General features: G+C 42.3%; 2 protein-coding genes across 12 annotated transcripts in view; one reads left to right on the plus strand and one right to left on the minus strand.

Moving 5' to 3' along the window:
- The window catches only part of LOC311275368 (zinc finger protein Aiolos-like), a 64,824-nt gene that overhangs the window by 10,727 nt on the left and 28,852 nt on the right, over positions 1-25,245 (minus strand). The window lies entirely within an intron of this gene.
- On the plus strand, positions 696-24,084 carry LOC311249904 (insulin-like growth factor-binding protein 4). Its single transcript, XM_084341295.1, has 4 exons — positions 696-1,969; positions 11,829-11,992; positions 12,866-12,991; positions 20,369-24,084. Exons 1-4 carry the CDS (start codon positions 1,612-1,614, stop codon positions 20,504-20,506), a joined length of 786 nt encoding a protein of 261 aa, XP_084197421.1. The 5' UTR covers positions 696-1,611; the 3' UTR covers positions 20,507-24,084.

Consider the following 25,245-nt stretch of genomic DNA (forward strand, 5'->3'; position numbering starts at 1 on the left):
CACTGGCCCGCCTATGGCAACCAGCTACCAGCTGGAAGAAAAAAAGCTGAAAGAAAGCGCACTCACAAAGGCATTACAATACATGCTGGGTTTCCATGGCAAAATGGAGGCAAAGGAACACAGGGGAAAAAAAAAAGAGACGTCGACCAATAAAAGCCATGATTTAAAACCTTTAAGACTGGGTGTAGGGCATATCTGCACACACAGGCAAACAAGAACAAAGTACCACGCTGATTTAAAGACTCTGTCATGATCAGAAACACACACGTATAATAAACTACCCCAGCTTGTAGCTTTGTTAAAACTTATCCTGCAATCCCACTGGTGGGAGGCTTGTTTAGGACTGGTGGGGGCAGGGCGGCACTGAGGCGGGGGGGGGGGGGGGGGGGGGTTAGACTGTCCATTTGTCTTTTATAGCTGCCCACTCCAGTTAATAGCAACAGAGAGGAAAGGAGAAAGAGGCAGACATAATGAGGGTGGGGGGGCCATAGCATAGACTAGACTGACCACTGGACACACACGTATGCAAACACACACTGAGACCCTGGTGAAGGCGCGCGCACAAGGCTGTTTGTTGTTTGAACAATGTTTTCGACCCCGGAGGCACAAACGTGAGTGTGTGTTGGGCATTTGGGGTTGATTAGAGGGGAACAGCACTGATGTGTTCTCTGTCTTTCTGTTTTTCTTTTTCATGGACCCCAATGTTTCATCAGTTCAAATCAATACATGTCACATAAAATAAGTCGGACATGTTTGACTGAAATGAATGATAGAAGGGCGGTGGAGAGGGAAAAGTGTATTTTGCGTGTGAACAAGCGTGAGGGAGATTCAGCTGCTTTTTCTCTCCATGCACTCAGGATTGAGAGAAGACTAGAAGAGGGAGAGTGTATATAAGCTTGTGTGTCAGAGTAAGAGAGAGCGGTAGAGAGAGACAGAGGGAGAGAAGTAGAGAGCTTTAGCCTGGCTTTTCTCCGCTGTGCCTTTCAGCTCCTCTCTCACTGTAGAAAGAGGCGTGTCCATGGACCAGTATAAAGTCCAAGGAGAGCCACTCATGTTGAGCCTTTCTCAGGAGTGAGTCCTTTGCACTGAACACCAGCAAGAGGAGGAAACTGCAGCTGTTACTTAAAACACTGCCTTTTGATGACCTGCTTTGCATTTGGACACTTGTAGACCAGATTTTTTGGTGCTTCATTAGAGGGTGGCTGAGCCTCTGGATTCAAACTTGAAGAGAGCAAGAGTCACCTGAACACGGTGGTGGATATCCTTCCTGCAACTGTTCATTTCAACGTAACAATAACTAGTTCTTATCACCACTACATTCGCCAGCTGAGCAGATCACGAGCAGGCTCGAATTTCTGCGCTGTGAAACTGAATCAGAGGAACGGAGAGGCAATACAGCAGAGGCATTGTGTCCCTGCAATTGAAACACTAACCAGCTGAAAATATCAAAGACCATCCTGGACAAAGCTTTCCTCTCAAACCTGCATTGTTAGTCTAAAATCTGCTGTTGAAGTAGAAAGTGACCAAAAGCAGCACAACACTCAGAGAGGAGAGGGGAGGCAAAGGGGGACCTACACAAGGCAAAGGATTCTGTGCAGGTGCCGGGCTGCCATGGTGCGTGGAGGCGGCGTGGCACAAGCTCCGTCCTGCTGGGGCTTTTGGGTGTTCGGCGCCCTGTCGCTGGTGGCGCTGTGCATGTCAGACCAGGCTATCCGCTGTCCTGTGTGCACTGAGGAGAGGCTGGCCAGCTGCCGTCTGCCGGAAGGCTGCGAGGAGACGGTGCGGGAGCCCGGCTGTGGTTGCTGCCCTACCTGTGCCCTGCCTAAAGGGGCTCACTGCGGCGTCTACTCGCCCCGATGTGGCACGGGCCTTCGCTGCTTCCCGCCGCGTGGCGTGGAGAGACCACTGCACTCGCTGATGCATGGCCAGGGGGTGTGCACCGATGAGAGGGAGGTGGAGGAGAACTCAGGTGAGAGCAAAGGGGTCAGAGTCTGTGTGTGAACTGATGATGAATACGCTTCTTTACACTGGGCACATCTTCCTTTAAGTTATTGTCAATTACACCAAGGCTCACAGCACCAACACATTTACACCACATCTGAGATCTCTGCAAATGTTTATGTCAAGATGCTCTCACATGTACCAACTGCCACAGCTGACTAGGTCTCTCCAAACCTGGCTTGGCGTCGCTGCGTACCTCTTGCTTGGTGGACCCATTGCCGAGCACACCAAAATATTTTCTGTCTCCGCTCTCTGGGCCTTACCTGAGCCGGGCAGGGTCAGAGTTGGGTGGATGTGTGACAATGTGCTGCTTGTTTACCCTAATCTCGGCTAAGCCCCGAACCAGAGCGTGCACACACACCAGCTCCTCACGCATGGCCTGATGGGAGATCGCACACAGTCCCTCTGCTGTCTTGCGGCCGCTCGCTGTGAAAGGGGCCCTGCTGTAAGACGCAGAGCAGGCTTCAGAGAGGAGAGCGTTGTGGTGATAGCTGTGGTGGGCGTGTGTGCATGTGAGTGTGTGTGAGGAGCCTGTACTGTATGTGCTGCACTCTGTATGACTGTGTGGCGCGCAGGATAGTTACCTGTTTTATTGAAGGAATCGTGCATTTGATTAATGCGGACAGTGACGCTGAAAATTCACTTTCCCAGCAACCCTTGGGTGCGCAATTACCTTATCATGCCAATGTTAAACTGAGATCCTGCAGGTAGTCGTGTAGTGCAGGCGCTGATATGCACTGTGCTGTTACTGGGAATGTGAGTGTGTGTGTGTGTGTGTGTAATGGGAGGAGGTAATAAAAGCTGCTGTATGAAATGACTGTAATGGAGTGTGGCCAGTCTGGGGCTATTAGAGCTCTCTGCAATCAGTAATTCACTTGGTGCTCTTTCATGGACGCCCCCAATCCTCCTCCTCCTCCTGCTGCTGCAGATGTCTAACTCTTCTTCTACTGTCAATGTCTCTATCACTCTCTTCTTGGCTGACTTCTTATTCTCCTCTTTGTTGTTGCATTCCTCTTGCAAAGAAGAAAGTCTGTTTCCACTTTCACACAGTGGGATGTCTAATGCTGGATGTCTTATCTGCATATCCAGTTCCAGTTCACTGCTTTTACGTTAACGTTCGTTCTACTGAGGAAACTGCTCTCCAATGTTTGTCTTCCTCTGCTCTCCTCAAAGGGAGGGGTGTTGATTTCCATTATGCTGTATGAGACAATTGTTAGAATGTGTCACAGACGAGGTGGTTCTTTCATTTGTTCCAGATTATCAAATAACTGGCCCGCCGTTGCTTCCACTGAGCCCAGGCTCCCAGACAGTTACTGGTAATGACAGTAGGCTATCTGCTTGTGCCAGAACACCAAAGATTTGAACCAGATATAAAACTCCCAGGATGCTCATCTTCATTGCAGCATCTGTTTCCCCTGGCCCTGGGTGCACCAACACCCCCCCACCCCTAACAAGCCTTTGAGCGCATCGCCCACCGCGTCCAGCTCCTTCATGAGGATGAGCTCATCGGCACTCTTGCTGCCAGAGCTGAAATGAGAGCCTTCTGCTCTCTGTGCAGGGCCAGCATAGGTTAGGCCGGCACATAGCATGACTAAATGGAATCAGAAAGAAGAGGCAAGCTGTTTAGAGCATGATAAAAAACGCAGGGCTGCCTCAGCTCAGCCCGCCTGTTCTCTCTGAAACATTATTTCTGCTCTTTGATGCTGTGTTTTGCGATCAGCTGGCCCGGAACTGGGTTATAGCGCACTGGGGGGGAGTCTCGGGTCCTTTCTCCAGGGTGGGGCGTCAGTAAATGGAACATTTTGGAAAGTTCATAAGTTTTGTTTTTGGTGTTCTGTAATCTGAGCGCTGAGTACTGTTTGCTTCCACACTCCTTCTCACCCCTGAAGCCTGTCATAACAAAGCGGGGAAGCTCTGCCCAATAAATCTCACTGTAAATCAATTCTTCTGGGCAGCAGCTCAGATGTGCTGTATAAGAATGTTCAGTGTAAACCATGGCAGCACAGAAACAATCAGAAAGGCACAGGGGAGAGGCGAAGAGCAACTCCAGTCACAAGCAAGAGATTTCCTTTGTGGCACATTCACCGTACTTATGCATTATTAAAGAAGGGGGTGCATCTCCTGAATACATGTCTGACACTGCCCCACTCCTAGCAACAGTGAACATGCTAGATAAAAATAGAAGAGGGTTTTTAAAAACCAAAAGAATTCATAATGAAAAGGACCGTGGGATAGAGGCAGACCTCAACAGCATCTAGATACTGCAAGACGACACTTGTATCACTGCCTTATGATTGACACTTAATATAAAGGCTAGCTGCTAACTACCAGGGAATAAAGACATACATTAAATCAGGCTGGCAAGAGTTATGAGTTATTAGTCCATTTTCTTTGCTTCAAAACAGTGTATTTCTCTCAAAAATGTATCAACCTTAAGGCTACTGGACCAAATTTCCATAGCAACAACAAGCAGTATCCTGCCTCTGATGTCAAGGTCTAAGATAGCTTTAGTGCATCTTAATATTCCATTCTTAGAAACCCTTACTATCTTAATACTTAGAATAAATCACCATGCATGTGTTGGCGTCTGCTCCTACATTCCTGCCGGTTCTGCCCTGGTGTCGTGTTCAAATGCTTCCCTCGGACAGTGAAACGGATATTATTTACAAACTGATACGGATGTCAGATATGAAAAGTCTTACACCTACAGGCATGGAAGGAGCTGCATGAATGGAAGTGCTGGTGGAACTGTCCAACTATGCTCAATTTACTGTGACGCACACAGGTCTTTATGAAAGCAGCATGCTAACCTAGATTTTCCTCTATGCTACGAGCGAGGACTCCTCAGCACGTTTTGGGAGTTGTGAACTGGATTAAGTTGTGGATGTATTTTTGGATTTTCCCTAACGTCTTTCAGCAGATGTCCCTTAGTGTTGTGTATTTGCTTTCTTTGGGTTGTGCGGCACATTTGTACAGCTGGGGCTTTTATGCAGGGGTAAACGTGATTAGCTAATTGCTGTCCTCCGTGGGACAAGGACCCCCGTCTGGTGTTGGAGCTGAGAGATACACAAACATGAAACAGGCCTAATCTGAGGAAGACGGTGAACCTTCAAAAGCTGATAATTCCTGAGGTCAACCTTTTATTTCAGCAATAAAATACTGTAGCAATCTGAGCAATGGTCATTATGTTAATCCATGCTTTTGATAAAGATTTGTCACTTGTATGATAGGTAGTACCCCTCCACTGGTTGGTAGAATACTGTAATATTCACTTCCACTCCTTACACTTCCACTCGAGCCCCCGATTCATCTGCACATACATTAAAACAAGAACAATCCAAATTACGTTAATGATGTTACTCTAAATAGTCTGACCTAATTCACTGTAGCTGCAGGTTTCCCTCTATTCATAGATCTATTCATCACATGTAGTAGTACTATGAGTGCATCAAAAAGTGATGAATGGCTAAGATTAGCCCAGCTCATTATGAGAGAATTGACTCGCTCATCTGCAAGCAAAATACATCTACAGAACAAGCAGTGGATGGAGTCCAGTCTGAGGAGTTATGTCCCTCAGGTTAAATATGGCTATGGATGTCTCACTGCAGTTTGTATTATTGGACAAGTGACAGGAATTAAATTTGCCTTTAAACATGTTTTTTATTTTTATGTGAAAAATGAAATATGAATCTCAGAGGAGGCAGTGAATGTGGGAAACAACTCACACTGCACTAAAGCTCCCTCAACATGTTTTCATCATGCAGTTCAACATTTTGAGCCAAACCTTCTCTGTCAGGATAAAGAATAATGTTTATCCTGATGATAATCTGTCTAGAAAAGTTTCTGCTCTATCCGTTATTCATATTTTTTCTGCCTGCTTTATCTGGCCTATTAGAGACAATAAGAGAGTTTCAAACCTCAGTAAGCAAAATTGTGTTTTCTCTATTGAAAAACTGACGGACACCTGCTAAGAGTGAGTGTGATTTTATAGTTGGCTTAAGTTTTTGTCAACGAGTTTTATAGTGGCAAGGTTTAGAGGCATATTCTCTTAAATATTATCCATAATACCTGTCAGATTAAAAATCAATTAATGCAGTTTCGGATTCAAAGTAGGCATTCATTGGTTTCAAATTTGTAGCTCCTAATTATTTTCTGTTCCTTAAACAGTAACACGAAATCAAAGCAGACGGTAAAAGTTTTCTGCTCTGCTCTCTTTGGATTCAAACATGTTGTACGTCTACATGTCTGCTTTGACATCAGCTGAATGGGTAGTGGAGCAGTATCAGACAGGGCAGCAGCAGGTTTCCTTTTGATTATGATTGTTGGTAGTTGATTAGCGTTCTATCTTTCCTCTGACAATTGACACTAGAAAGAGTTTCAGTGGCCTTCTTACAGCACATGCTGGCAGTGTTGAAGAGTGCTCTTACAACTGCACCAGACAGTAACTCTGATGATTAACTGATTCACAGAAATGCTCTGCCTGGAAATCAGCGGTCTGATACTGGCAGAATCCAGTGTTGACTGAACAGAACAGTTTTTTGGTAGTAAGCCTAGTTGACTTTTGAGTTTGCAGCCAGAAACTCTTGAAATAACTAAATTAATTTTTCAGCAGATTAGTTGTTGTCATCATAGTGTAATCTATTCTATTAAGAGTCAAGAGGAAACGCAACACTATAAACAATCACGTCAAATCCACAATTTTAGACACTCTTGGCTACTTTTATGGACTGATCAGTCAGGCTAATCTCTATGTTTGGAAACCATAAATAAATAAGCTGACAGAACAGGAATGACTCTAGCTGAGCCAAAGACAGAGTAATGGAGTTGATTCCTCTGCACTGAGCTCTCTATTGCAACTAAACTAAACGCATGTCACTTAAAATCTCTCAACTTTTGCATGCAATCAGATAAATTACCTCCAGTGATGTCACTCAGTGACAAAATCACACTGTGGGCACCAGACTTTGAAGAGGAAGATGAATGCATGAGTGACATAAGAAGGTGATTTCTCTGGTTCTGCTGTATTGATTTTGATCATTTGTGTTAAAACTGTCCATAATGAGTCCAACAGTGTCATGGGAGTGCAATGCTAGACCAGTGGAGCCTACATTACCCACAATGCAACTTAGCCATTGAGTGACATCACTGGAGGCAATTTATCAGATTACATGTAGCTTCCTCCGGAGCCACAAAAGACTTCATACTATTACTACTATTATACTTTTTCACACATACGGTAGTACTCCCAAGACCTGTAAATACCATTGATGTGTAAAATTGAACTTTAAACAGTAACTACCACCAATATTTTACTGCCCTCTCAGATTAAAAATTTTCAATCTGCCTGGTCAGATATGTGCCATGGTACACCTACAACTACACCAGCTGCACCTAAAACCACACCCAACAGTGATGTCACAATGTAGTTATACCCTGAAGTACTCTTCTACAGCAATGCAGCAAGATGAGAAGTTAAACAACTACATTCATTGTCTTTGCTCTTTTATAGGGCTCATTTACATCTTTCCTTTAAAGAACTGTTACCAAAATATGCACTGAGTGGGACATTAAGAAATTAAACCTGTCAGTGCTCTTACATACAGTTGTGGTCAAATGTTTACACACACTTTTAAAGAACATGTATATCGTGGCAGTCTTGAGTTCAATTGATTTCTACAACTTATTTTTTTCTGTGATGGAATGAGAGGATCACAAACTACTTAGTCACAAAAACATTCATGAAGTTTGGTTCAATAATGGATTTGTTATGGGTCTTCTGAAAATGTGACCGAATCTGCTGGGTCAAAAACATACATAAAGCAATTTAAACAATACATTTTGGTGATTATTATTAAGTTGTGTGAATCAAATTTTGCTCTGTAGCATGGCCTCTTAACTTCTTCTGAATGATTATGATTGATAACAGCTGATGACTTTTCTGGGCCCATTTTTCTGGGCTTGTTTGATACACACATTAGACTCAGCAAAAAAACACTACAATGGGAACTTTTTAGGAGCTCAACATTGATCTGAAAGAGATCATTATTGATTTGAACAAGTCAGGAAAGTCACTTGGAGCCATTTCAAAGCAGCTACAGGTCCCAAGATCAACTGTACAAACAACTGTTTGTAAGTATAAAGTGCATGGCACAGTTGTGTCACTGCCACGATCAGGAAGAAAACACAAACTATCATCTGCAGCTGAGAGAAAACTGGTCAGGATGGTCAAGAGTCAAAAACCACCAAAAAGAAAGTCTGCAATGAATTAGAAGCTGCTGGAAGACAGGTCCACAGTTAAGCATGTCTTGCATCAACACAGGCTGAGAGGCTGTTGTGCAAGAAAGAAGCCCTTGCTCCAGACACAGCACCTTAAAGCTGACTGAAGTTTGCTGCCAATCACATGGACAAAGAAAAACCACCTGGAGGAAAACTCAGCGAGAAGGTGAGGCCTTTAACTCCAAGAACACCAGACCTACTGTCAAGCATGGTGCTGGTAGTATTATGCTGTGGGGCTGTTTTGCTGCCAGTGGATCTGCTGCTCTAAAGAAAGTAAATGGAATAATGAAGAAGGAGGATTATCTCCAAGTTCTTCAGGAAAACCTAAAATCATTGGCAGAAGATTGGGTCTTGGGTGCAGTTGGGTGTTCCAACAGGACAATGATCCCAAACACATGTCAAAAGTGGTAAAAGAACGGATCAATCAGGCTAGATTTGAGGTTTTGGAACGGCCTTCCCAAAGTCCTGACTTGAACCCATCGAGAACATGTGGACTGTGCTGAAGAAACAAGTCCGTGCCAGGAAGCCAACAAATTTGGTTGAATTTCACTGATTCTGTCAACAGGAGTGGTTAAAAATTCATCCAGAGGACTACCAGAAGCTTATGGATGGCTATCAAAAGCACCTAACTGAGGTGAAAATGGTGACATTCAACTAAATATTAGAATTAGATTTAAGTATAGTTTTGACCCAGCAGATGTGGTCACATTTTAAGAAGACCTATAATAAATCCATTATTGAAGCAACTTCATGAATGTTTTTGTGACAAAGTAGTTTGTGTTGCTCTCATTCTATCACAGACACATGAGAGCTGTAGAAATCATTGGAACTGAAGACTGCCATGATAAACATGCTCACATGTTTACAAGTGTATGTAAACTGTTGACCCCGACTGTATGTCTGCATTTCTTGTTACTCATTGGCAGTAACATATGCATATAAGCTAGATAAGCTTATATTGGCTCCTATATCAGTCAGGCTCTTTACTCTTTGCTCAGAGGGGTGCAGGATTTTTTACGAATGTCTCACATTGTGGACTCTCTTTAGTTTAGATCCAAGATCTAAGTTTGTGGATGTATAAACTGTAGGAAAGTACACTGCCAATCTCTCGCAGCATAACTAAATATTTATTTGAGGCGGATATTTGTCTGTGAGGTTTAAAAGTTCAGCCTTAAAGCCACTGACAGTAGAATTTGAAAATGATGTCCTTTAGCTCCCTATGTCAATGTCCTGTGGATTGCAAAGAAAAGATAAATATATAAACAGAAGACATAGCATGCTTGTCATGAAATACATAAAATGATTTAACTGCGAAGAGAGTGATGTTTCCCCAAACAGAAAAAGTATTCATCAGAGGTAGAGTGCTTGCCAATCAGACAGCTATCTCTCATCACATCATGAATGATGCTCACACGTCTGGGGGCCAGTGTGACGAATACATTTGCAAGTCGTCAGCTGATATGTGACAACAAATATTTAACTAAGAACTAGATTGAGCAAGCAGTGCAGTTTATTGTGTAATAGATTTGGAATTTGTTGGTTAAGTGCTGACAAAATGGAGCTTTGTGTTCACCCTATGATCAGTGCTGTATCACAGTGATTATATAATTAAGTATATGGCTATGTGACCACCTTTTAATCACATTCACACTAGCTATCAATTTAGTGAATGAATATGATGATGGTGAATTTAACCTGGCTACTAATGGCCAGGCAGAGTTTTTTGTCTTTGTCTTAATGAATTGTGTTTTTATTTAGTTTTGACATATTATAATGTATCCAAAGACCAACAACAATGAGGAAGGCTGTTCCTGATTCTTAGTACGGTCATATATTTACTCAAGCCCTTTCTCTATCTTTGCTCTGCACCTATAAATGGAAATGTCCTGAAATATATTAGCTTCAGGGCTGATAATGCACTGCAATTATATTTCAAAAGTCAAGAGCTGCTGATCCAAATCAAATGAAACCACACAGAGAAGTGGCAACTTCCTCCATGGAAAACAGCAGTGGTAGCAAACAGGACATGCCACCCCTGACCCACTTCTAGATCACTTTGGCTCACCCTACGAAAGAGCGTGGAATCGGAAAAGTGTGAACTGGCAAAAGAGGAGAAAGAACAACTTGGAACGAAGGAAATAGCTGAAACGCTGTTGGCTCTTGTGGAAGAAAGTGCTGATGAGCAAGGCTTAACAGCAACATGACTAAAAATACAAACAGCCAAGAGACACTTCCCCCCTGACAAGCCAAGCCAAGCAAGATGACTGTCTCTGAAGTTTAAAGAAACATGGTCACCTTCCAACTGTTGCTGCGCAGTAATAAAAATGTAGGTCATCACCAGAAAAAGGTCCAGGATCAATATCTTGAATACAGCAGGGCCAGGGCTAGCTTGAGGACTACAATAGTAGTGCAAAAAACAGCTTGCACTGGTCTCATTGTGTGTGTGTGCCTTCGTGCACTGTAGACCTGAGAAAAGCCTGCATATCGCACAAGATTAAAGAGGCTACTACTGACCCACCTTCATTATCTCTTTGCCAACAGCAATTAAATGGACTCAGTGAACTTAGATATTAACCAGAGCTCAGATCTGGTTCAATGATCAGAGCGAGAACAGCTTGAAAATGGTAAAACCGCAGTTTAAAGTCCTTTGATTCCGATGCCAATCTGTAAAATGCCATGGGTTGTGAGCGGAGAGCAGAAAACACTGCCAAGTCTTACGAGCCACAGGTGAAAGTCAACACGTATGTGCACAAACAAAGACACATACAACCTTTATCCCTCATTTTAGCCATCTTTTGCCCCAACCATCGACTAACACATGCACACGCACACACACACACACACACACACACACACACACACACACACACACACACACACACACACACACACACACACACACACACAGAGTTGTGCCCACTTGTGACATTGCAAATACCCTTTAACAACCTCCATCTGGCACAGACTGGGGTTGTTGTGGAGGGGTGGAGAATGAAGAGAGAGGGGGGCATTTCCTGAGGAAGCAGCTGGCTGCCTGCAGGGCCGCAGAACTGCAGGATTATAGGGATGCAAAGGTGAATGTGGCACAGACCACAATGTCCAGAGGGTGGCAGAACAGGGGTGGTACAGTTTAAAAAGCCTCAGAGCTCGTGGCATGGCTGTGGTGCAGTAGTTGAAAAGTAACAGGGCAGACGCTGAGCTACAGATTACCCCCCAGAGCGGGAACATGGCTCTGTCCTTGAGGTTAACCTGGCCTCATTTTTAGCCTACATCTTGCCACGTTCAGCTGGATGGGATGTTATGTAGAAGGTCAAGGAGGAGGAACAGAACAGCTCCTGCTCTGTATTTGACACCCAAGCAAATCATTAAAAAAATGGATGTTTACTAAAACATGTTCATACCATTAAATCATGATATTAATTTGTCATTTTGTAACAATTCTGCAACATAAACCCAACAAATTATATAACTTTCATGCAATACCTTTGACAGGGCACTGTTCACCTTGTTGTTGAATTTAAGGAACTAAAGCACTATTCCTTGTCCTTTAGCAATGGACCGGCAGGATGAGATCATCCCTGAGCACCCAAACAACAGCAATATCAGGTGCAGTCCACAGGACAAGCGCTGCATACAGAAGACCCTGGCACGACACCCTCCCAAATCCACAAACCAGAGAAGCAACACCGCCAGGGAGGAGACCAAGGCGGTGCTGGTGAGTGAAATGACGTCCTGATATCTTATCATTTTCACCAAAAACAGGATATCCCCTCTGCACCACATGCCTCAGCCAAAGCAGGTGTTTTACATTAAGGCTTTATAGTTCCAAAGCCACAAGCGTAACAGTCAGGTTATAAATTGTACAAATTAGTTATTTACGGACCGTAACATTTAATTGCGGTCTTGCGAAATAAAGTACAGGTGCACATTGACATCAACATGCAATTTGCTGGTTTAACATGGGCAAGAGCAGGATGATAACATCCCTATTAATCAGTAACAGGCTGCTTTTACCACATTTTAGTACATTCATTCAACAGACATGTTACATGAATCGCACACAAACAGACAAACACTGTAGATACACATATAGATTTACTTAGATTATTTGGATAGTTACATTTTCAATGTAATTCTCAATGTTTTCAAGGGCATGCCGTTAGATTGGCTTTGCAGGTTGATAAAAAAACTGTCACGGATGCATGCATATGCAATCATTAGTTGGCTTGTGAAGTCATTGCAGCCAACTCTCAGCACTATTCAACAACAACACTTGATTTCAGTAAACTATAATATGATCAAAATAAATCTAAAAATATGTCCTGTTACCCCAGTTTGCCTGGTATTTATTTTCTAAAATCACTTTATTACTATCCTCAGTTTTTAAGACATTGCAGATTTATTCTCCATTACTTGTTATGACAAACTGAAATGACATCTTAACTTCTGGTGGTTGTTTTTAAATGTTTATCTTGATCATGGTTTTAGCCATTTTGATCATTATAGATAATAATATGGCATTTCTCTTTAACACAGCAGTTTTATTATGCGATGTGAACAAACAAGTCAAAAACCATTTGTCCTACAGGCTCCATGTCGTGCTGAGCTACAGCGAGCGTTGGATAGATTGGCATCAAACACTCGCACACATGATGATCTCTTCACAATCCCCATACCCAACTGTGACAAGAATGGAGATTTCCACGCTAAACAGGTCAGTGATTTCAATATGAGCTTTATTTAATTACTGAGCGGACCACTATTTGGCCATGTGTACGGGTAAACTTTGAGTCTTAAGCTTGTCAGTCTTAAGCCAACACAAATAAAAATGCCTATCTTTATACTTCAAACCACACCAGCAATCTGTAAGCCAAAACACAGAACATGTCTGCAGCAGATGAAATATTACTATTCTTACTAGTTCAAGATCAACACAAAAGTGTCTCCAAGAAGACTGTCATGCCAAGTACGCCAAAACCTTATTTTGCTAAGCTCATATGAAAAGTGATTTACTCCCAGGATGCATGCATAAAGTGGTTTCTCCACAACTGTTGGACAATAATAATTGCTTTATTGCTGTGATGGGTGCAATTAGCCTTTGGATGCAGTTTCTTGTTGAGTTGCCTTTGCAAGTTTGGGCAACTATGCAGATAAGAGTGAGAAACTCACAGGACATAAAAACACAGATAAGAGAGCTCTGAGCTGTATATGCAATCACAGCAGCAGACACAGAGTCAGTGATAAAGGGAAAGCTCTTTGCTCAGGCACCAGTCATCAAGAGTTGGAGTTATGTTGATTGTGTAACATGGTTAAAGTATCTCTGTCTGCTCAGACTCACAGGCATCTGTTTACTGTTTAACTAAAACTGCACTGTGATAAAAACCTATTGAGAAGTAAAGCACAGGTCATGAGTGACAACTGGGAGTCATTTCATGGTAGGGTTGTTCTGAGATCATTAACTGGTCTTGAGGGCTTTTTAAACTGTAATTTCACAGAAGGAATGTCTGAGGCTTTGAATTAAATAATCAAATTACTTGAAATATTTCTCACAGTGTGTTACAGTAAATGCAACTTTAAATATCAGCTGGGTGGAATTTGCATTTATTAATGATTCTTGGGTATGCGGACAATATTTGATTAAATGTGGTCTAGCGCTTAAATTGTGTTACACCATTTTGCAGCTCTTAGCTTTTCCTTCATACATGACTGAAACATCGTTTGAAGTTTTAAAAGTCATCTTAGAGAGTTGTGGCCCTGCCAACAGTGCATTATCTACTCTTTTAAGACAATCAAACAAGCCTGGAACCTCTTACCTAGTGCTCAGTATTATATGACGCTACATTCATTAATTCTTTGGGGCAGCACTACAAGCTGTACACAACACTGAAAAATTAACACCTTGTTAAGTATTATAAATATCTAAATATTATCAATTTGATTTTGATTTTTGGGTTACCGATCTGATTCGGAATCAATTCTCGATTTGATAAGATTCTGGATTCAAAATTGATTATCAATTCAATGAATAGAAATGGGTGCGCTATTTTCAGTCTTTTACTCCAGCTTACTGTGTGCTAAACCATTAATTGGGGTCCTTAATCTTAATTGGAAATTAAGATAAATGATCTGTAGCCTTTCATTTTAATACATGCATGCTTGTATGTGGAAAACAAAATAAGGGGGTGTGCTCTGCTGTTATTATCGTAACAAGTCCAGCAGTGGGAGCAGCATCTCTGCAGGGCTCTACAAGACACTGAGCAGAAGCACAGTTTTTGAGGTAAAACAGCCTGAGCAGTGTAATTTTCTTCACCAGTTTGTTTAATCTGTTAAATGCTGCGGTGTGTGTTTGGTGGCTTGTAAGCAGTTGTCAGCTGGTCTTGTTTGTTACTACTGAACGCTGTTCCACTACATACCGTTACAACGTAACATCTTGTGACGCTATAAGATGTCATCATACACATGTAATTAATGTTGATCTTGCAAAGGTAATTTTCCAGTCATTAAATACATTTTCTTTTAAAAACGCTTGCAACCCCTTCCTTGTTGGAAGATTAACTTCAACATAACTCCAGCCCGTGTGTGTTGTAAATTGTCCGGGTGTTGCACTACCCTCACAGTTTTGTTCTGTCAACATCACGCTATTAATTAACATTCAGAAAATCTATTTTTGACATTTGTGAATTGATTCTGAATCATAGGAGATATGAACCGCGATTCATATGAGAACTGATTTTCTAACCCACCCCTAAATACAATACAATACACTTAGTTGTCCCCCTTTTGTTTTCAGCTCAGTGCTGCATTGACAGTATTCAAACTGATTATGTACATTCCTTGGGTGTACAACAAGCTTCAATACCTTGTAAAACCTTGATATCTGACAGCCTTGGTTGGCTTTACAACTACACATGCACCTTTCATATAACGTAAGTTATGACTATAACCTCCTGAGCTGTAGAGCGGGTCGTCTAGTAATTGGAAGGTCACTGGTTCGAATCCCGGCTCCCCCTAGTTACATGTCGAAGTATCCTTGAGCAAGATACTGAACCCCAAATTGCTCCTGATGAGCAGCTGGCGCCTTGCATGGCAGCCTCCGGCATCAGTGTATGAATGTGTGTGTGAATGGGTGAATGTGGCATGTGTTGTAAAGCGCTTTGAGCTGTCCGAGAGGACTGGAAAAGTGCTATATAAATGCAGACCATTTACCATTTACTATAACTATGGATCTATGAGACCGAACGATGACCGTCATGGACTTTACCATGAATGATGCCATCATCTGCCTATCCTCGCGACCATATAACAAAAGAGTCATGTGACTGACTTTAGGAGGCTTGGCTCACCACCCATAAAGCATCCTGGTGTGCACACCTTCTCCTCCTGCCGGGCAAGCTTCAGCCCGTTCTGAGCGTCAAGAGATGGTGACAGTCATCATTCGGTCTCATAGATCCATAGTTATAGTCATAATTTACGATCAATTTCTACCTCACTCAGACCATCACAACAGTCTTTACCTTGGATGACTTGTACTATCAATGTCGCGAGAAACAGAGGACTCCACTCCCACTAAAGCAGACAAACAGCTGGGAGTTTGAGCCCCTCAGAGACCAAGTGTAAGCAATATAAGCCTTCAGTGCCCTCACAGGAGTCAGCAGGCCAGGGTCCCTGTGTGACATCAGGACTTGGTTGAAATGCACTGATCTCAACCACCTGGTTTACTGTCCGAGGGTTTACCACCTTAGGTAAAAATGAGGGATTTGGCCAGTGACATGCCTATGTCATCAGCCTTCCAACTCAAACAGTCCTCACTTACGAACAGAGAATGTAGCTCACCCACCCTTTTGGCTAAACAAATAAACAATAGGAAAGCTGTTCCATCAGGTCAGATTGCTCTATAGGTTCATATGTAGTCAGGGATCTAAGCACCAAAGGGAGATCCCAGGTCGCAGGTAATATGCTCCCCTAATAAACTGGGACAGTAAGGAGTGTCTCCCCACTGTAACATCCCCCCACTGTGTCATGGAAGAAAGATACGGCGGCCATGTACACCTTAATTGTCCTGGCCGCTCTTCCTGAGTCAAAGAGAGACTGCAGAAAACAAAGAACCAGTTGGATGGAGCAAGTTTGCAAGTTTATTGCTGCACCATGATGAGAATACCCTCCACTTCTGACCAAAGTTAGCATGAGTGGAGGGAGTCCTAGCATTGCTTGTGGTCCTTGGACAGCCTCATCTAACCCCTGAGAGAGGAACTGAGAAGAGGCCATGCCCACAGCTGCAGTACAGCTGGGTTGGGGTACCATATCTGACCTTCTAACTGGGAGAGAAGGTCCACCCTGACTGGAAAGGCCCAAGGTTGACTGTGAACCAACCGAAGCAGCATCGGACACCAGTGTCTCCGTGGCTACTAACAGGACCCTGCAATGGCCCAGGTTGATCGTGGGGAGTACCTGGGGAAGCATAGAGAATGGAGGGAACAGAGGGAAAGCGTACAATATCCCTTCCAGCCACTCTTGACGCAGTGCATCCAAGCCCAGGGGACCTCCTTGATCTGTCATGGAGAACCACATCCGGCAATGGGACGTCTCTGTTGACGCAAACAGGTCTGTCTCACTTTGGGGGGAGGTTGACAGCATTCAGCCACCTCTGGAGCGGCCAACTCTGAGAAGGCCCAGAGGAACAACTGCTATTACTGCTGAAATCATGCCCAATAGTTTTTGAAACTGCACCATTTCCACGCACCTGCCAGGACGAAATTTGTCCAGGAGGGAGAGAAGTTTCATTCCCTTCTTTGGAGCGAGGGATGCTGACATTTTTTAGGGAGTCCAGGCCTTGGCTCAAGGTTGCGCTTCTTTGGGTTCACCTTGAAACCCAAGGATTTAATATGTGATATCACCTCCTGAGTGTGCTCCGTGACTTGGCTGTGAGCTGGAGAGCAAATTAGCCAGTTGTCCAAGTATGGGACGATCTTTATCCCCGACCACTGGAGAGGGGACAAGGCAGCCCTCACCACTCTGGTGAACACCCTCAGAGAGAGGGAACGGCCAAATGGCAGGACCTTGACTGAATTCTATACCCCTTTGATACTGTAGTCAGTACCAATGGGTCTGACACTTTTACTTCCCAGCTGCCCAGGCTTAGCTGGGAATAAGTTTCGGCAGACGCCCACCCTCCCCTAAGGGGCCCTGTACCTTTGGGGGGATGCCGCTTCTGGGACGTGTCTTTAGGGGAAGGACAGGACTGGAATCCCTGCCGATGTTGTGTTGCCAGCACCAGCGGCTGAAAACCCTGAGCCCTGACACCTGCCATGCACCCAACAAGCCCAAGGGGGTTAGTGTGGAAGCTGAGAGCCCTTCAGTTTATACCTGGCAATGGAGGCTCTGCTGAATGTGCACTGAACACAATCTCTTGTACGCCGAGACTGTTCAGCCCTATCCAACATACCCTGGGTGTCAGGGTGAAACACACTTGCTGGTACAACCAGCATGTTAGTAAGCGCCTTCCTGATGTTCTCCTGCAGAGATGTCTACGCCAACCAAATCTGCCTTCGTGACATCATGGAAGATGACATAGCTGCACCAATATCCCTTGTAAGCTGGGAATGAGGGCTGAATCTATCAGGCTCATAGTGTCCTGCTCCTCTGGGTTGGCCGCACACTCTTTGCTGGACAGTGTGGATTAGCTGTCACACGCTCTGGACCCAGAGACGTTAAAGCTGCCATTTCTCGCTCAAACAGGGGCATATCCCCCATCCCAGTCTCAGGGGCATACTGGACCTTTGCCAGCCTCTGGCAGCCCTCATTAAACTGAGGTGCCCCACAAGGGGCTTCCATGACCTTCGGAGCATCAGCAGATAATCCTCTGCCACAGGAACAGAGACTGATTGCTGGGGCTGAGAGATGCCTGCCCAAACCCCATCCATTGGGGTAGGAGCCTAAATTGGAACACTAAGTCCCATAATTTTCGCCGCATCATCACCTTAGAGATGATGTCCATGGCTGAAGGTTCACTGTCACTTGCAATGCTAGGGTTTGACATACCCCCAAATTGTGAAGACTTAGGCTGCCCTCATGCAACAGCAACATCTGACTGCTCACTATCAAAAGGGGAGTCTTGAGCATAGAGAGAGAGAACATCAGGTTGATCAATATTCTCCTCCTGGTAAGATGGTAACCTGTCAGGGGAGGATCCCAGAGAGAGTCCAGGCTCTGCTGTGGCTGATGTAGCAGGCAACCGGGCCTCAACTCTACACAACATCTATGATAGACCATGTATGGCAGCCAGGATTTGCACTTGAGTGTCATGTTGCTGAATCGTGTCTCCCTGAGCACCCACCTGTGCCTATGCTCAGGGGTGTTTTCCCGTTGCGCTAACGGGAATGTTGCCTGGGAAAGGAGCCCTCAGTACCAAGATTGGTGGGTGGAGGCTGCACTGCTCAAGCACGAGCAGACTGCTCTACCCGTCGGGCCTTCTGAATGCGCTCCTCCATAGGCAGCTCAACTATCGCCTCACATCGGTTCTCAATATCCACCAATAAATGTGCCATAACCAAACAAGGAGGGCATTCACAATGGCCATCACAGGGGTCCATGACACCCCGGCAGAAACAACATGTGTGAGAAACCATTACTCTGCTTTGAACAAAAAACAATCAGCAGGGCCCAACAGCTACGGATAGCTGCAAAAGGGAAACAAATACGCAGGCTGCTCAAAGCTGGCCACAATCACTTAAATTAAAATAAATGTACATCATCATATGCACATATTGGCAAAGAGGGAAGCAAAAAACTCAAAACCCCACTCACTGCGAAAAGTTAGTAAACAGGGAGAATAACTACTCACATTAATATGGGGAGGGATAAGGTTAATGATCACATTAAACTTACCCCTAATAGGGTTAGGGTTAGGGTTAGCAATATGAGACAAACAGCACTTACCAGAAGCTACAGGCTACTTTAATTGCTTAACACCAGGTGCAACAAATTAGACTACCTGAAACAAGGTAAACACGAGCAGTGTAACCCTCTGCTATTTAAACGCCAGAGAAACATAGAAGGGGAAGAAACCACAGACAATCCTCAGGGACACAAGGCACCTGCACCACCATGACAGATTGTTTATAGTCCCAAACAAACACAACTTACCTACAGATCTCAGATGAGGCGAGTGAGGCAAAGAGGAGTAGACGTGCTCACTTGGATGCTTTACGGGCGGCGAGCCAAGGATCTTAAGGTCAGTCACAAGACTCTGTTGTTATATGGTCTCGAGGATAGGTAGATGATGGCATCATTCAAGGTAAAGACCATGGTGACGGTCTGAGTGAGGTCAAAATAGATGAATTTTTCCAAGAGCACCTTTAAAGGGGCACTATGTAGTTTCGGGAAGAAATCTTAATCAGATGAGAAATATCTTCATTAACTGATTTTTTTTTTTATGCCTAAAAGAAACTATTTCTGAATTTCTATTAGTACTTCATTTATATTGTTAAAGTGAAACTCTCGCCAAAATGCAACCTAGGCTTTTTTTGTGAAGGAACCTGAGTTAAACCTTCATGTAAAAGCATAATTACGACGAAAAAGCCACTTTAAAGATTTATTGTATTTTCGGGTCAAAATCATTTTCAATTGCGTGCTAGGGGCAACTTTACTGTAGCAACAAAATCGCTATTTCTAAGATGCTAAGAAGACTCAACACAACATGAAACTTTGCTCGTAGGATCACCAGGGTCTCTACACATGAACACGAGCATTGAGAACATTGTTTGTGTACACAGAGTTTACTTAAAAGAAGGTGCCAGCCGAGAAGCATCGATCCCCGAGTGCGACGTAATGTGGAGGAGAGTAAAGGTGGAAAAATCCTAAAGCGTCGCACTCGTTGATCGACTCTTCTCGACTGGCAGGATGGCAACGAGCGGAGCAAGCTACTACTAGCGTGATGTGTTCAAAAACCTTCTTTTTGGTAAAAAAAAAGCCTAGGTTGCAATTTGGGCGAGAGTTTCACTTTAATATTAAAATTCTGAGTTTGTACACTTAGAAGCTGTTGAAGATGGTGTTATATGCAACTTGAATATTCTACAGTATTTTATGCCCACAGTGTCATCCAGCTCGTGATGGCCAGCGGGGGAAGTGCTGGTGTGTGGATCAGAAGACTGGCATGAGGCTGCCAGGGCCGCTGGAGCTGCGAGGGGACCTGGACTGCCACCAGTTAATGACTGCTACCCTGAGGGATTGAGGAGTGAGGTGTGGCAGTGGGGGTGCAGTACCAGCTGAACTCTACTGGTGCTTATTAGTAGAACTACATGAGGAAAGGACTTTGCTCTAAAGCCTCGCTTCACCTGAGGCCAACAGTACTTGAGCTTGTGCAACAAAAAGGAAACCATTGAATTGAGTTCTTTTGCAATTTCGTTTCTGTGTGTGAGAGTCTGAGTTTTTGAGCACTTGTTGTTTATTGTTTTTACTATGTGAACTTAAGACTGGTTGTAGTTATGATCTTTCTAAGAGTGCAAAATGTGTGTTTTTTTCTCTAGTCTAACTTGAGTAGAGTAAGAAAGTAAGAAAATGCATCAGCCCCACCAGATAATCAGACCTGAGATACAACAGCAGCTGTAGCATCTGTTTTATTCTTTCTGCAGCACTAGTTGGAATTATTGCATCAGGACAATGCAGAAAGATTACCAATTAAAGGACTGTGTACTAGTTTTTCACACTATGTTTTTAATTGGTTGTAACGTGTGGCTGTTATTCTACTGTCCTATATGTTGTGAAATACCCACCCATCTAGTAAGTAGGATCAAACAAACCATAAAATGTGTTTGCAATCACAAAGTCTAGTTCAGCAACAACACAAGAGTAGCAATAAAAGATGGAATGAGCACACCAGATAAAATGAAAAAAGAAACAATAGGTTTCTTTTTTCATTTTGAAGGTAACAAAGGAATGCATCAATCATCTGCCTTGAGTGGCTAAACCAAGGCTTTTGACAACATCAAGCCAAAGTGAAAAGTGAGATAAGTTTGAATAACTGTATCTAAGTAAAAGGCCAGAATAGATTTGCTTCATCACGCTGTGGTTAACTCTGCATCTTCCTCTCTTTGCTCTCTCCAGCATTGTGGTCCAGAAGGACTGGCAGATCAGCTGGGCTAGAAACTCTGTACACTGCTGATAGGATAATCTTATTTCTCCAGCTGGTGCTAAGACGCCAGGGTGACTCTCGTATGAATATCCTTCAACATAGAGGATTTCTCTCCAAACAGACTGCTTGGCAGAACTTTGATGGTGCTATATACTGAATGTGCCAAAACACAAAACAAAAAAAATGGCTTCTGCACTTTTTTGGGCATTGTTTAGGATTTAAACAGAACACGGGGATTTTCAGGAAGTGGAGCAATTAGCATCAGCAAGTGTGAGGATCACCTGAATGTGTGACCATTTGCACTAGCTATTGACAAAGGCTTTCCATGTGTTTTTTTTCAATGTTATTGTTCAAATATAAAAGTAATATCTCACATTGGAGAAAACTGGCTGATCATCAGCCATGTTGTAAAAAGCTGGCGTGATATGTTTTAAATACACAAGCAGGGTGTAATAAGTTCACGGAGTATAGTAACTCTTAGGTAACATGAAGCTTTGAATGGAGGTGTAGCAGTAAAGATAACAGAATGATTACATTGAAACCAGAATCTCCCTGGTAATCTGACAATGCTAGTGTTCAGTTATCATATTGTCTGTAGGGCAACACACTAATAATTAAAAGAGTATACTACCAGCTCAAGTGACATAGCTACTTATCAAATATTTTAGATACCATAGACGAGGCTGGTATTATTCTCGTAGCAATTTGATTGTACTGTTGTTGTGCATTATGAGTTCAGTGCAGAGTAGCAGGTTTAAGCTAACGCTGGTGTTTGTTGCCACCAGATATGGACAGCCTGCTCAATCTGTTCCATGGGAAACTTGGGTTATTATTGACTCAAGCAAATATTAATCTTGTGTGGATAGTCCGTCATTATTGGTTCACTAGAGAAGAGGGAGAAAGAGTGCAGCAGGTCCAGGGAGAGAGCGCCAGGTCATTCCAACAGAACAGCATAAATTTCAATCTATAAAAATCATTGGTGTTAAGATTACAGTGCAGTCTTATCAATAAGTTGAAAAGAAAAATATCCTAATTAGACAGATATTCACAGTTACTGTCAGACAATGGATTTTTGGTTATTTCTATGTCTCCACACATCAACATAGCTTGATTAAGCTTTAAATTGGACTATTTGAAGGAAGGTTTGTTCAGCTTCACACAGAAATGAAAGTGCCATGAATACTATTATTATTATCATTATCATTATTATTATTATTATTATTATTATTATTATTATTATTATTATTATTAAAATTAAGCATTTTTTGCACATTTTTCCATATTGAATTTGGTCTAACCTTTTCAAGACAGGCATTAGTATATGCACACATACACAGAGTCTGAAAAGTCTGAAAAGTAAAATGCTCTTCTTATGGAGCTTCTCACCCATTTACCATGCAGGGCAGTAAAACAGAACCATTTGGTGTGGACAATATTTGCCCTCCCCCCAGTAATCCTCCAGCTCAGCTAACTAGGGACAGCTGATATGGGCAAGCCCTTTCCCAAAATCAGTCTAACAAATTCAGTCCCTTATTATCAGACTGGGGGTTTATCTGATGTATCTTCAGTGCAACCTGAAGGTACTTCAGGGGGAAATTCTGCAGAATTAAAACAATCCCTCTACAATTTATACAAACTTTGAGGGTGTGTTTAAGTGCACTTTGTCTTCTATAATTTAGCTACAAAACTCACTTATAAAATTGGAATAAAATACCTAGAGAGATTTACCTTACATTTTCCATAGATTCATCTTAGATTCATCTTATATGGGTTATCATAATAAACTATTAAAAAAAATGATCAAAGGTAACTTATTTTCTTGTCTCTGTGTTGGCCACGTTATTCTGCCATAGTTAATATCAGACAGAATTCCACACTTTTGGTCCCCAGTTGCTAATAACACTACATACTGTGAGGTATTTAATCTAATCACTGAAGCCGATGGTAAATCTAAAGGCTAACCTTTTCTGGAAACAGTGCACTGCTACATGATGACCACTTTTACTTGTCACTAAAGAAAGAATCCAAAGGAAGTTCACCAAAACACAGACAGATAGATAGATAGAACAGGGTATGGGTGGAGAATGCTACAGCTTAATAATGTAAAAAACCAAATATCCAAAAAAATTTCCAAAGACTACAAGCAAAGTATCTGGAGACGTCAATACTCATTCAGTGAAATGCATGCAAGCAAAAACGTTCCAGCAAAATCCTATCTTATCACTCATCAACTAATAAGGTGTTACTAAACACATTTCTCTGATAAATAATCACAATCTTTGAGAGAGGTGACAAATGTTTTAGGCTTTGATTTTAAAAAGGCCTTCTAACTACATAAACAGTTTATTTAAGCTATAGTACGTTGCTTGATCTCTAACTTTGCTGTACTGAACTGTAATTGCATTTCTCGAGAATAGACTGTTTCTGTTTGCCTTTTATATTAACTATTAATGTGTAGAAGATATGAAGTAATGTTTGCATGCATACAACGGACTGCGGTTGGAAACAGCTAAAGTTCTTGTGTATCTTGTCCAGAACAGGGCTGTTGTATTCAAACACTGAAGTGATCAAAGAACTGAAATATAGAGTTTCAATAATTAAATGGTCACTTACATTGTAAATGTTTACCTGATGAAATGTACACATTGTAATACATTGATTAAAACACTTACCTACAATGTTGTTGTTGATATTATTCGTAGCAGATGTAATATTATTAGTGGTATTGGATGATTTTAGCTTATCACAGATATATTAGTACAGGCATATATGTTGGCCGATAAGTTAGTAGAAACTGCTGCCTGGAGATGCCACATTGCAATTATGGTATGAAAGATAGTTTTAAAAGGCGGTGTTTCTAAAGTTTAATGTGTTGACAGGAATAATGGTTGGAAGATGTTTTTCCTTTACAGCAGCCTGTGTCACAGAAACAAAAATAAAAAACAGTACAGATAAATGAAGAATTAATTAGTACAGAAAGATGAACTAGTAATTTGTGACCATTAACCCTTCATAATATCTGGTTGCCCACACTTCTTTAATGTTTATAGTGTATTATTATTGTTTTGAGTTTTAATGTCTGATCTGCAATACATTTTTGATGTGTCTGTGTTGTTGTTTTCAGTTATTACTAGGGTAACTAACTTCAAGCTTATCTTTCAAAACTCGAGCCTGATCGATCTACCACGCGGCTGATAACGGCCTATCATATATATATCGGTATCGGCATTTATGTTGTCCGATATGTGCTGATGTAAAAAACAGTATTTTTTACAGAACATAATCAAGAAAAAGATGCTGGGGTAACTTATAATTATTAAATTCCCAGTGAGGTTTACTGTTTTAATCCACTGATGCCATTTTAGAAAAAGTTTATTGTTAAATTGTAAAATATACTGCCTCCTTTACATTTGTCACATTTGAGGGATCATTGCAATTGTGTACATATTCTGTGTATTTAACAATTTCGGCAGATATATTGATATTGGAATTTTTTACTCCCTAATAATGGTACAGTATCAGCATTGGCCCCAAAAATCCAGTATCTGTCGAGCTCTATTCAAACCTTACTGCTATAACTTCAAGCTTAGTGTTTAAAACTCACTGCTGTATTCGCTGTTTGACTTTGATGAAATTTTATCTTTTAAAAGTAAAATTTAAAGAGAAATATTGAATATCTACATTACAGATCCTTATCAAAAATAATAGCTTATGTAATGTGTTTATGTTAAAAAATATAGGAGGACATATTGTCATAAGAATTTAAAATGCTCAAATATTGGTATCTGCCTCAAAAATCCAGTATTTGGCTTGGCTCTAGACGAGGTAGCTGTAGCAAT

This window comes from Pagrus pagrus (genome assembly GCF_965226575.1).
Source record: "Pagrus pagrus genome assembly, chromosome: 2".
In the NCBI taxonomy this organism is placed as follows: domain Eukaryota; kingdom Metazoa; phylum Chordata; class Actinopteri; order Spariformes; family Sparidae; genus Pagrus; species Pagrus pagrus.

Coding starts and splice junctions, on each gene's coding strand:
- LOC311249904 (XM_084341295.1), top strand. CDS start 1,612: ATGGTGCGTGGAGGCGGCGTGGCACAAGCTCCGTCCTGCTGGGGCTTT. Junction 1,970..11,828: donor GGAGGTGGAGGAGAACTCAG/GTGAGAGCAAAG, acceptor CTTGTCCTTTAG/CAATGGACCGGCAGGATGAG. Junction 11,993..12,865: donor AGGAGACCAAGGCGGTGCTG/GTGAGTGAAATG, acceptor TTTGTCCTACAG/GCTCCATGTCGTGCTGAGCT.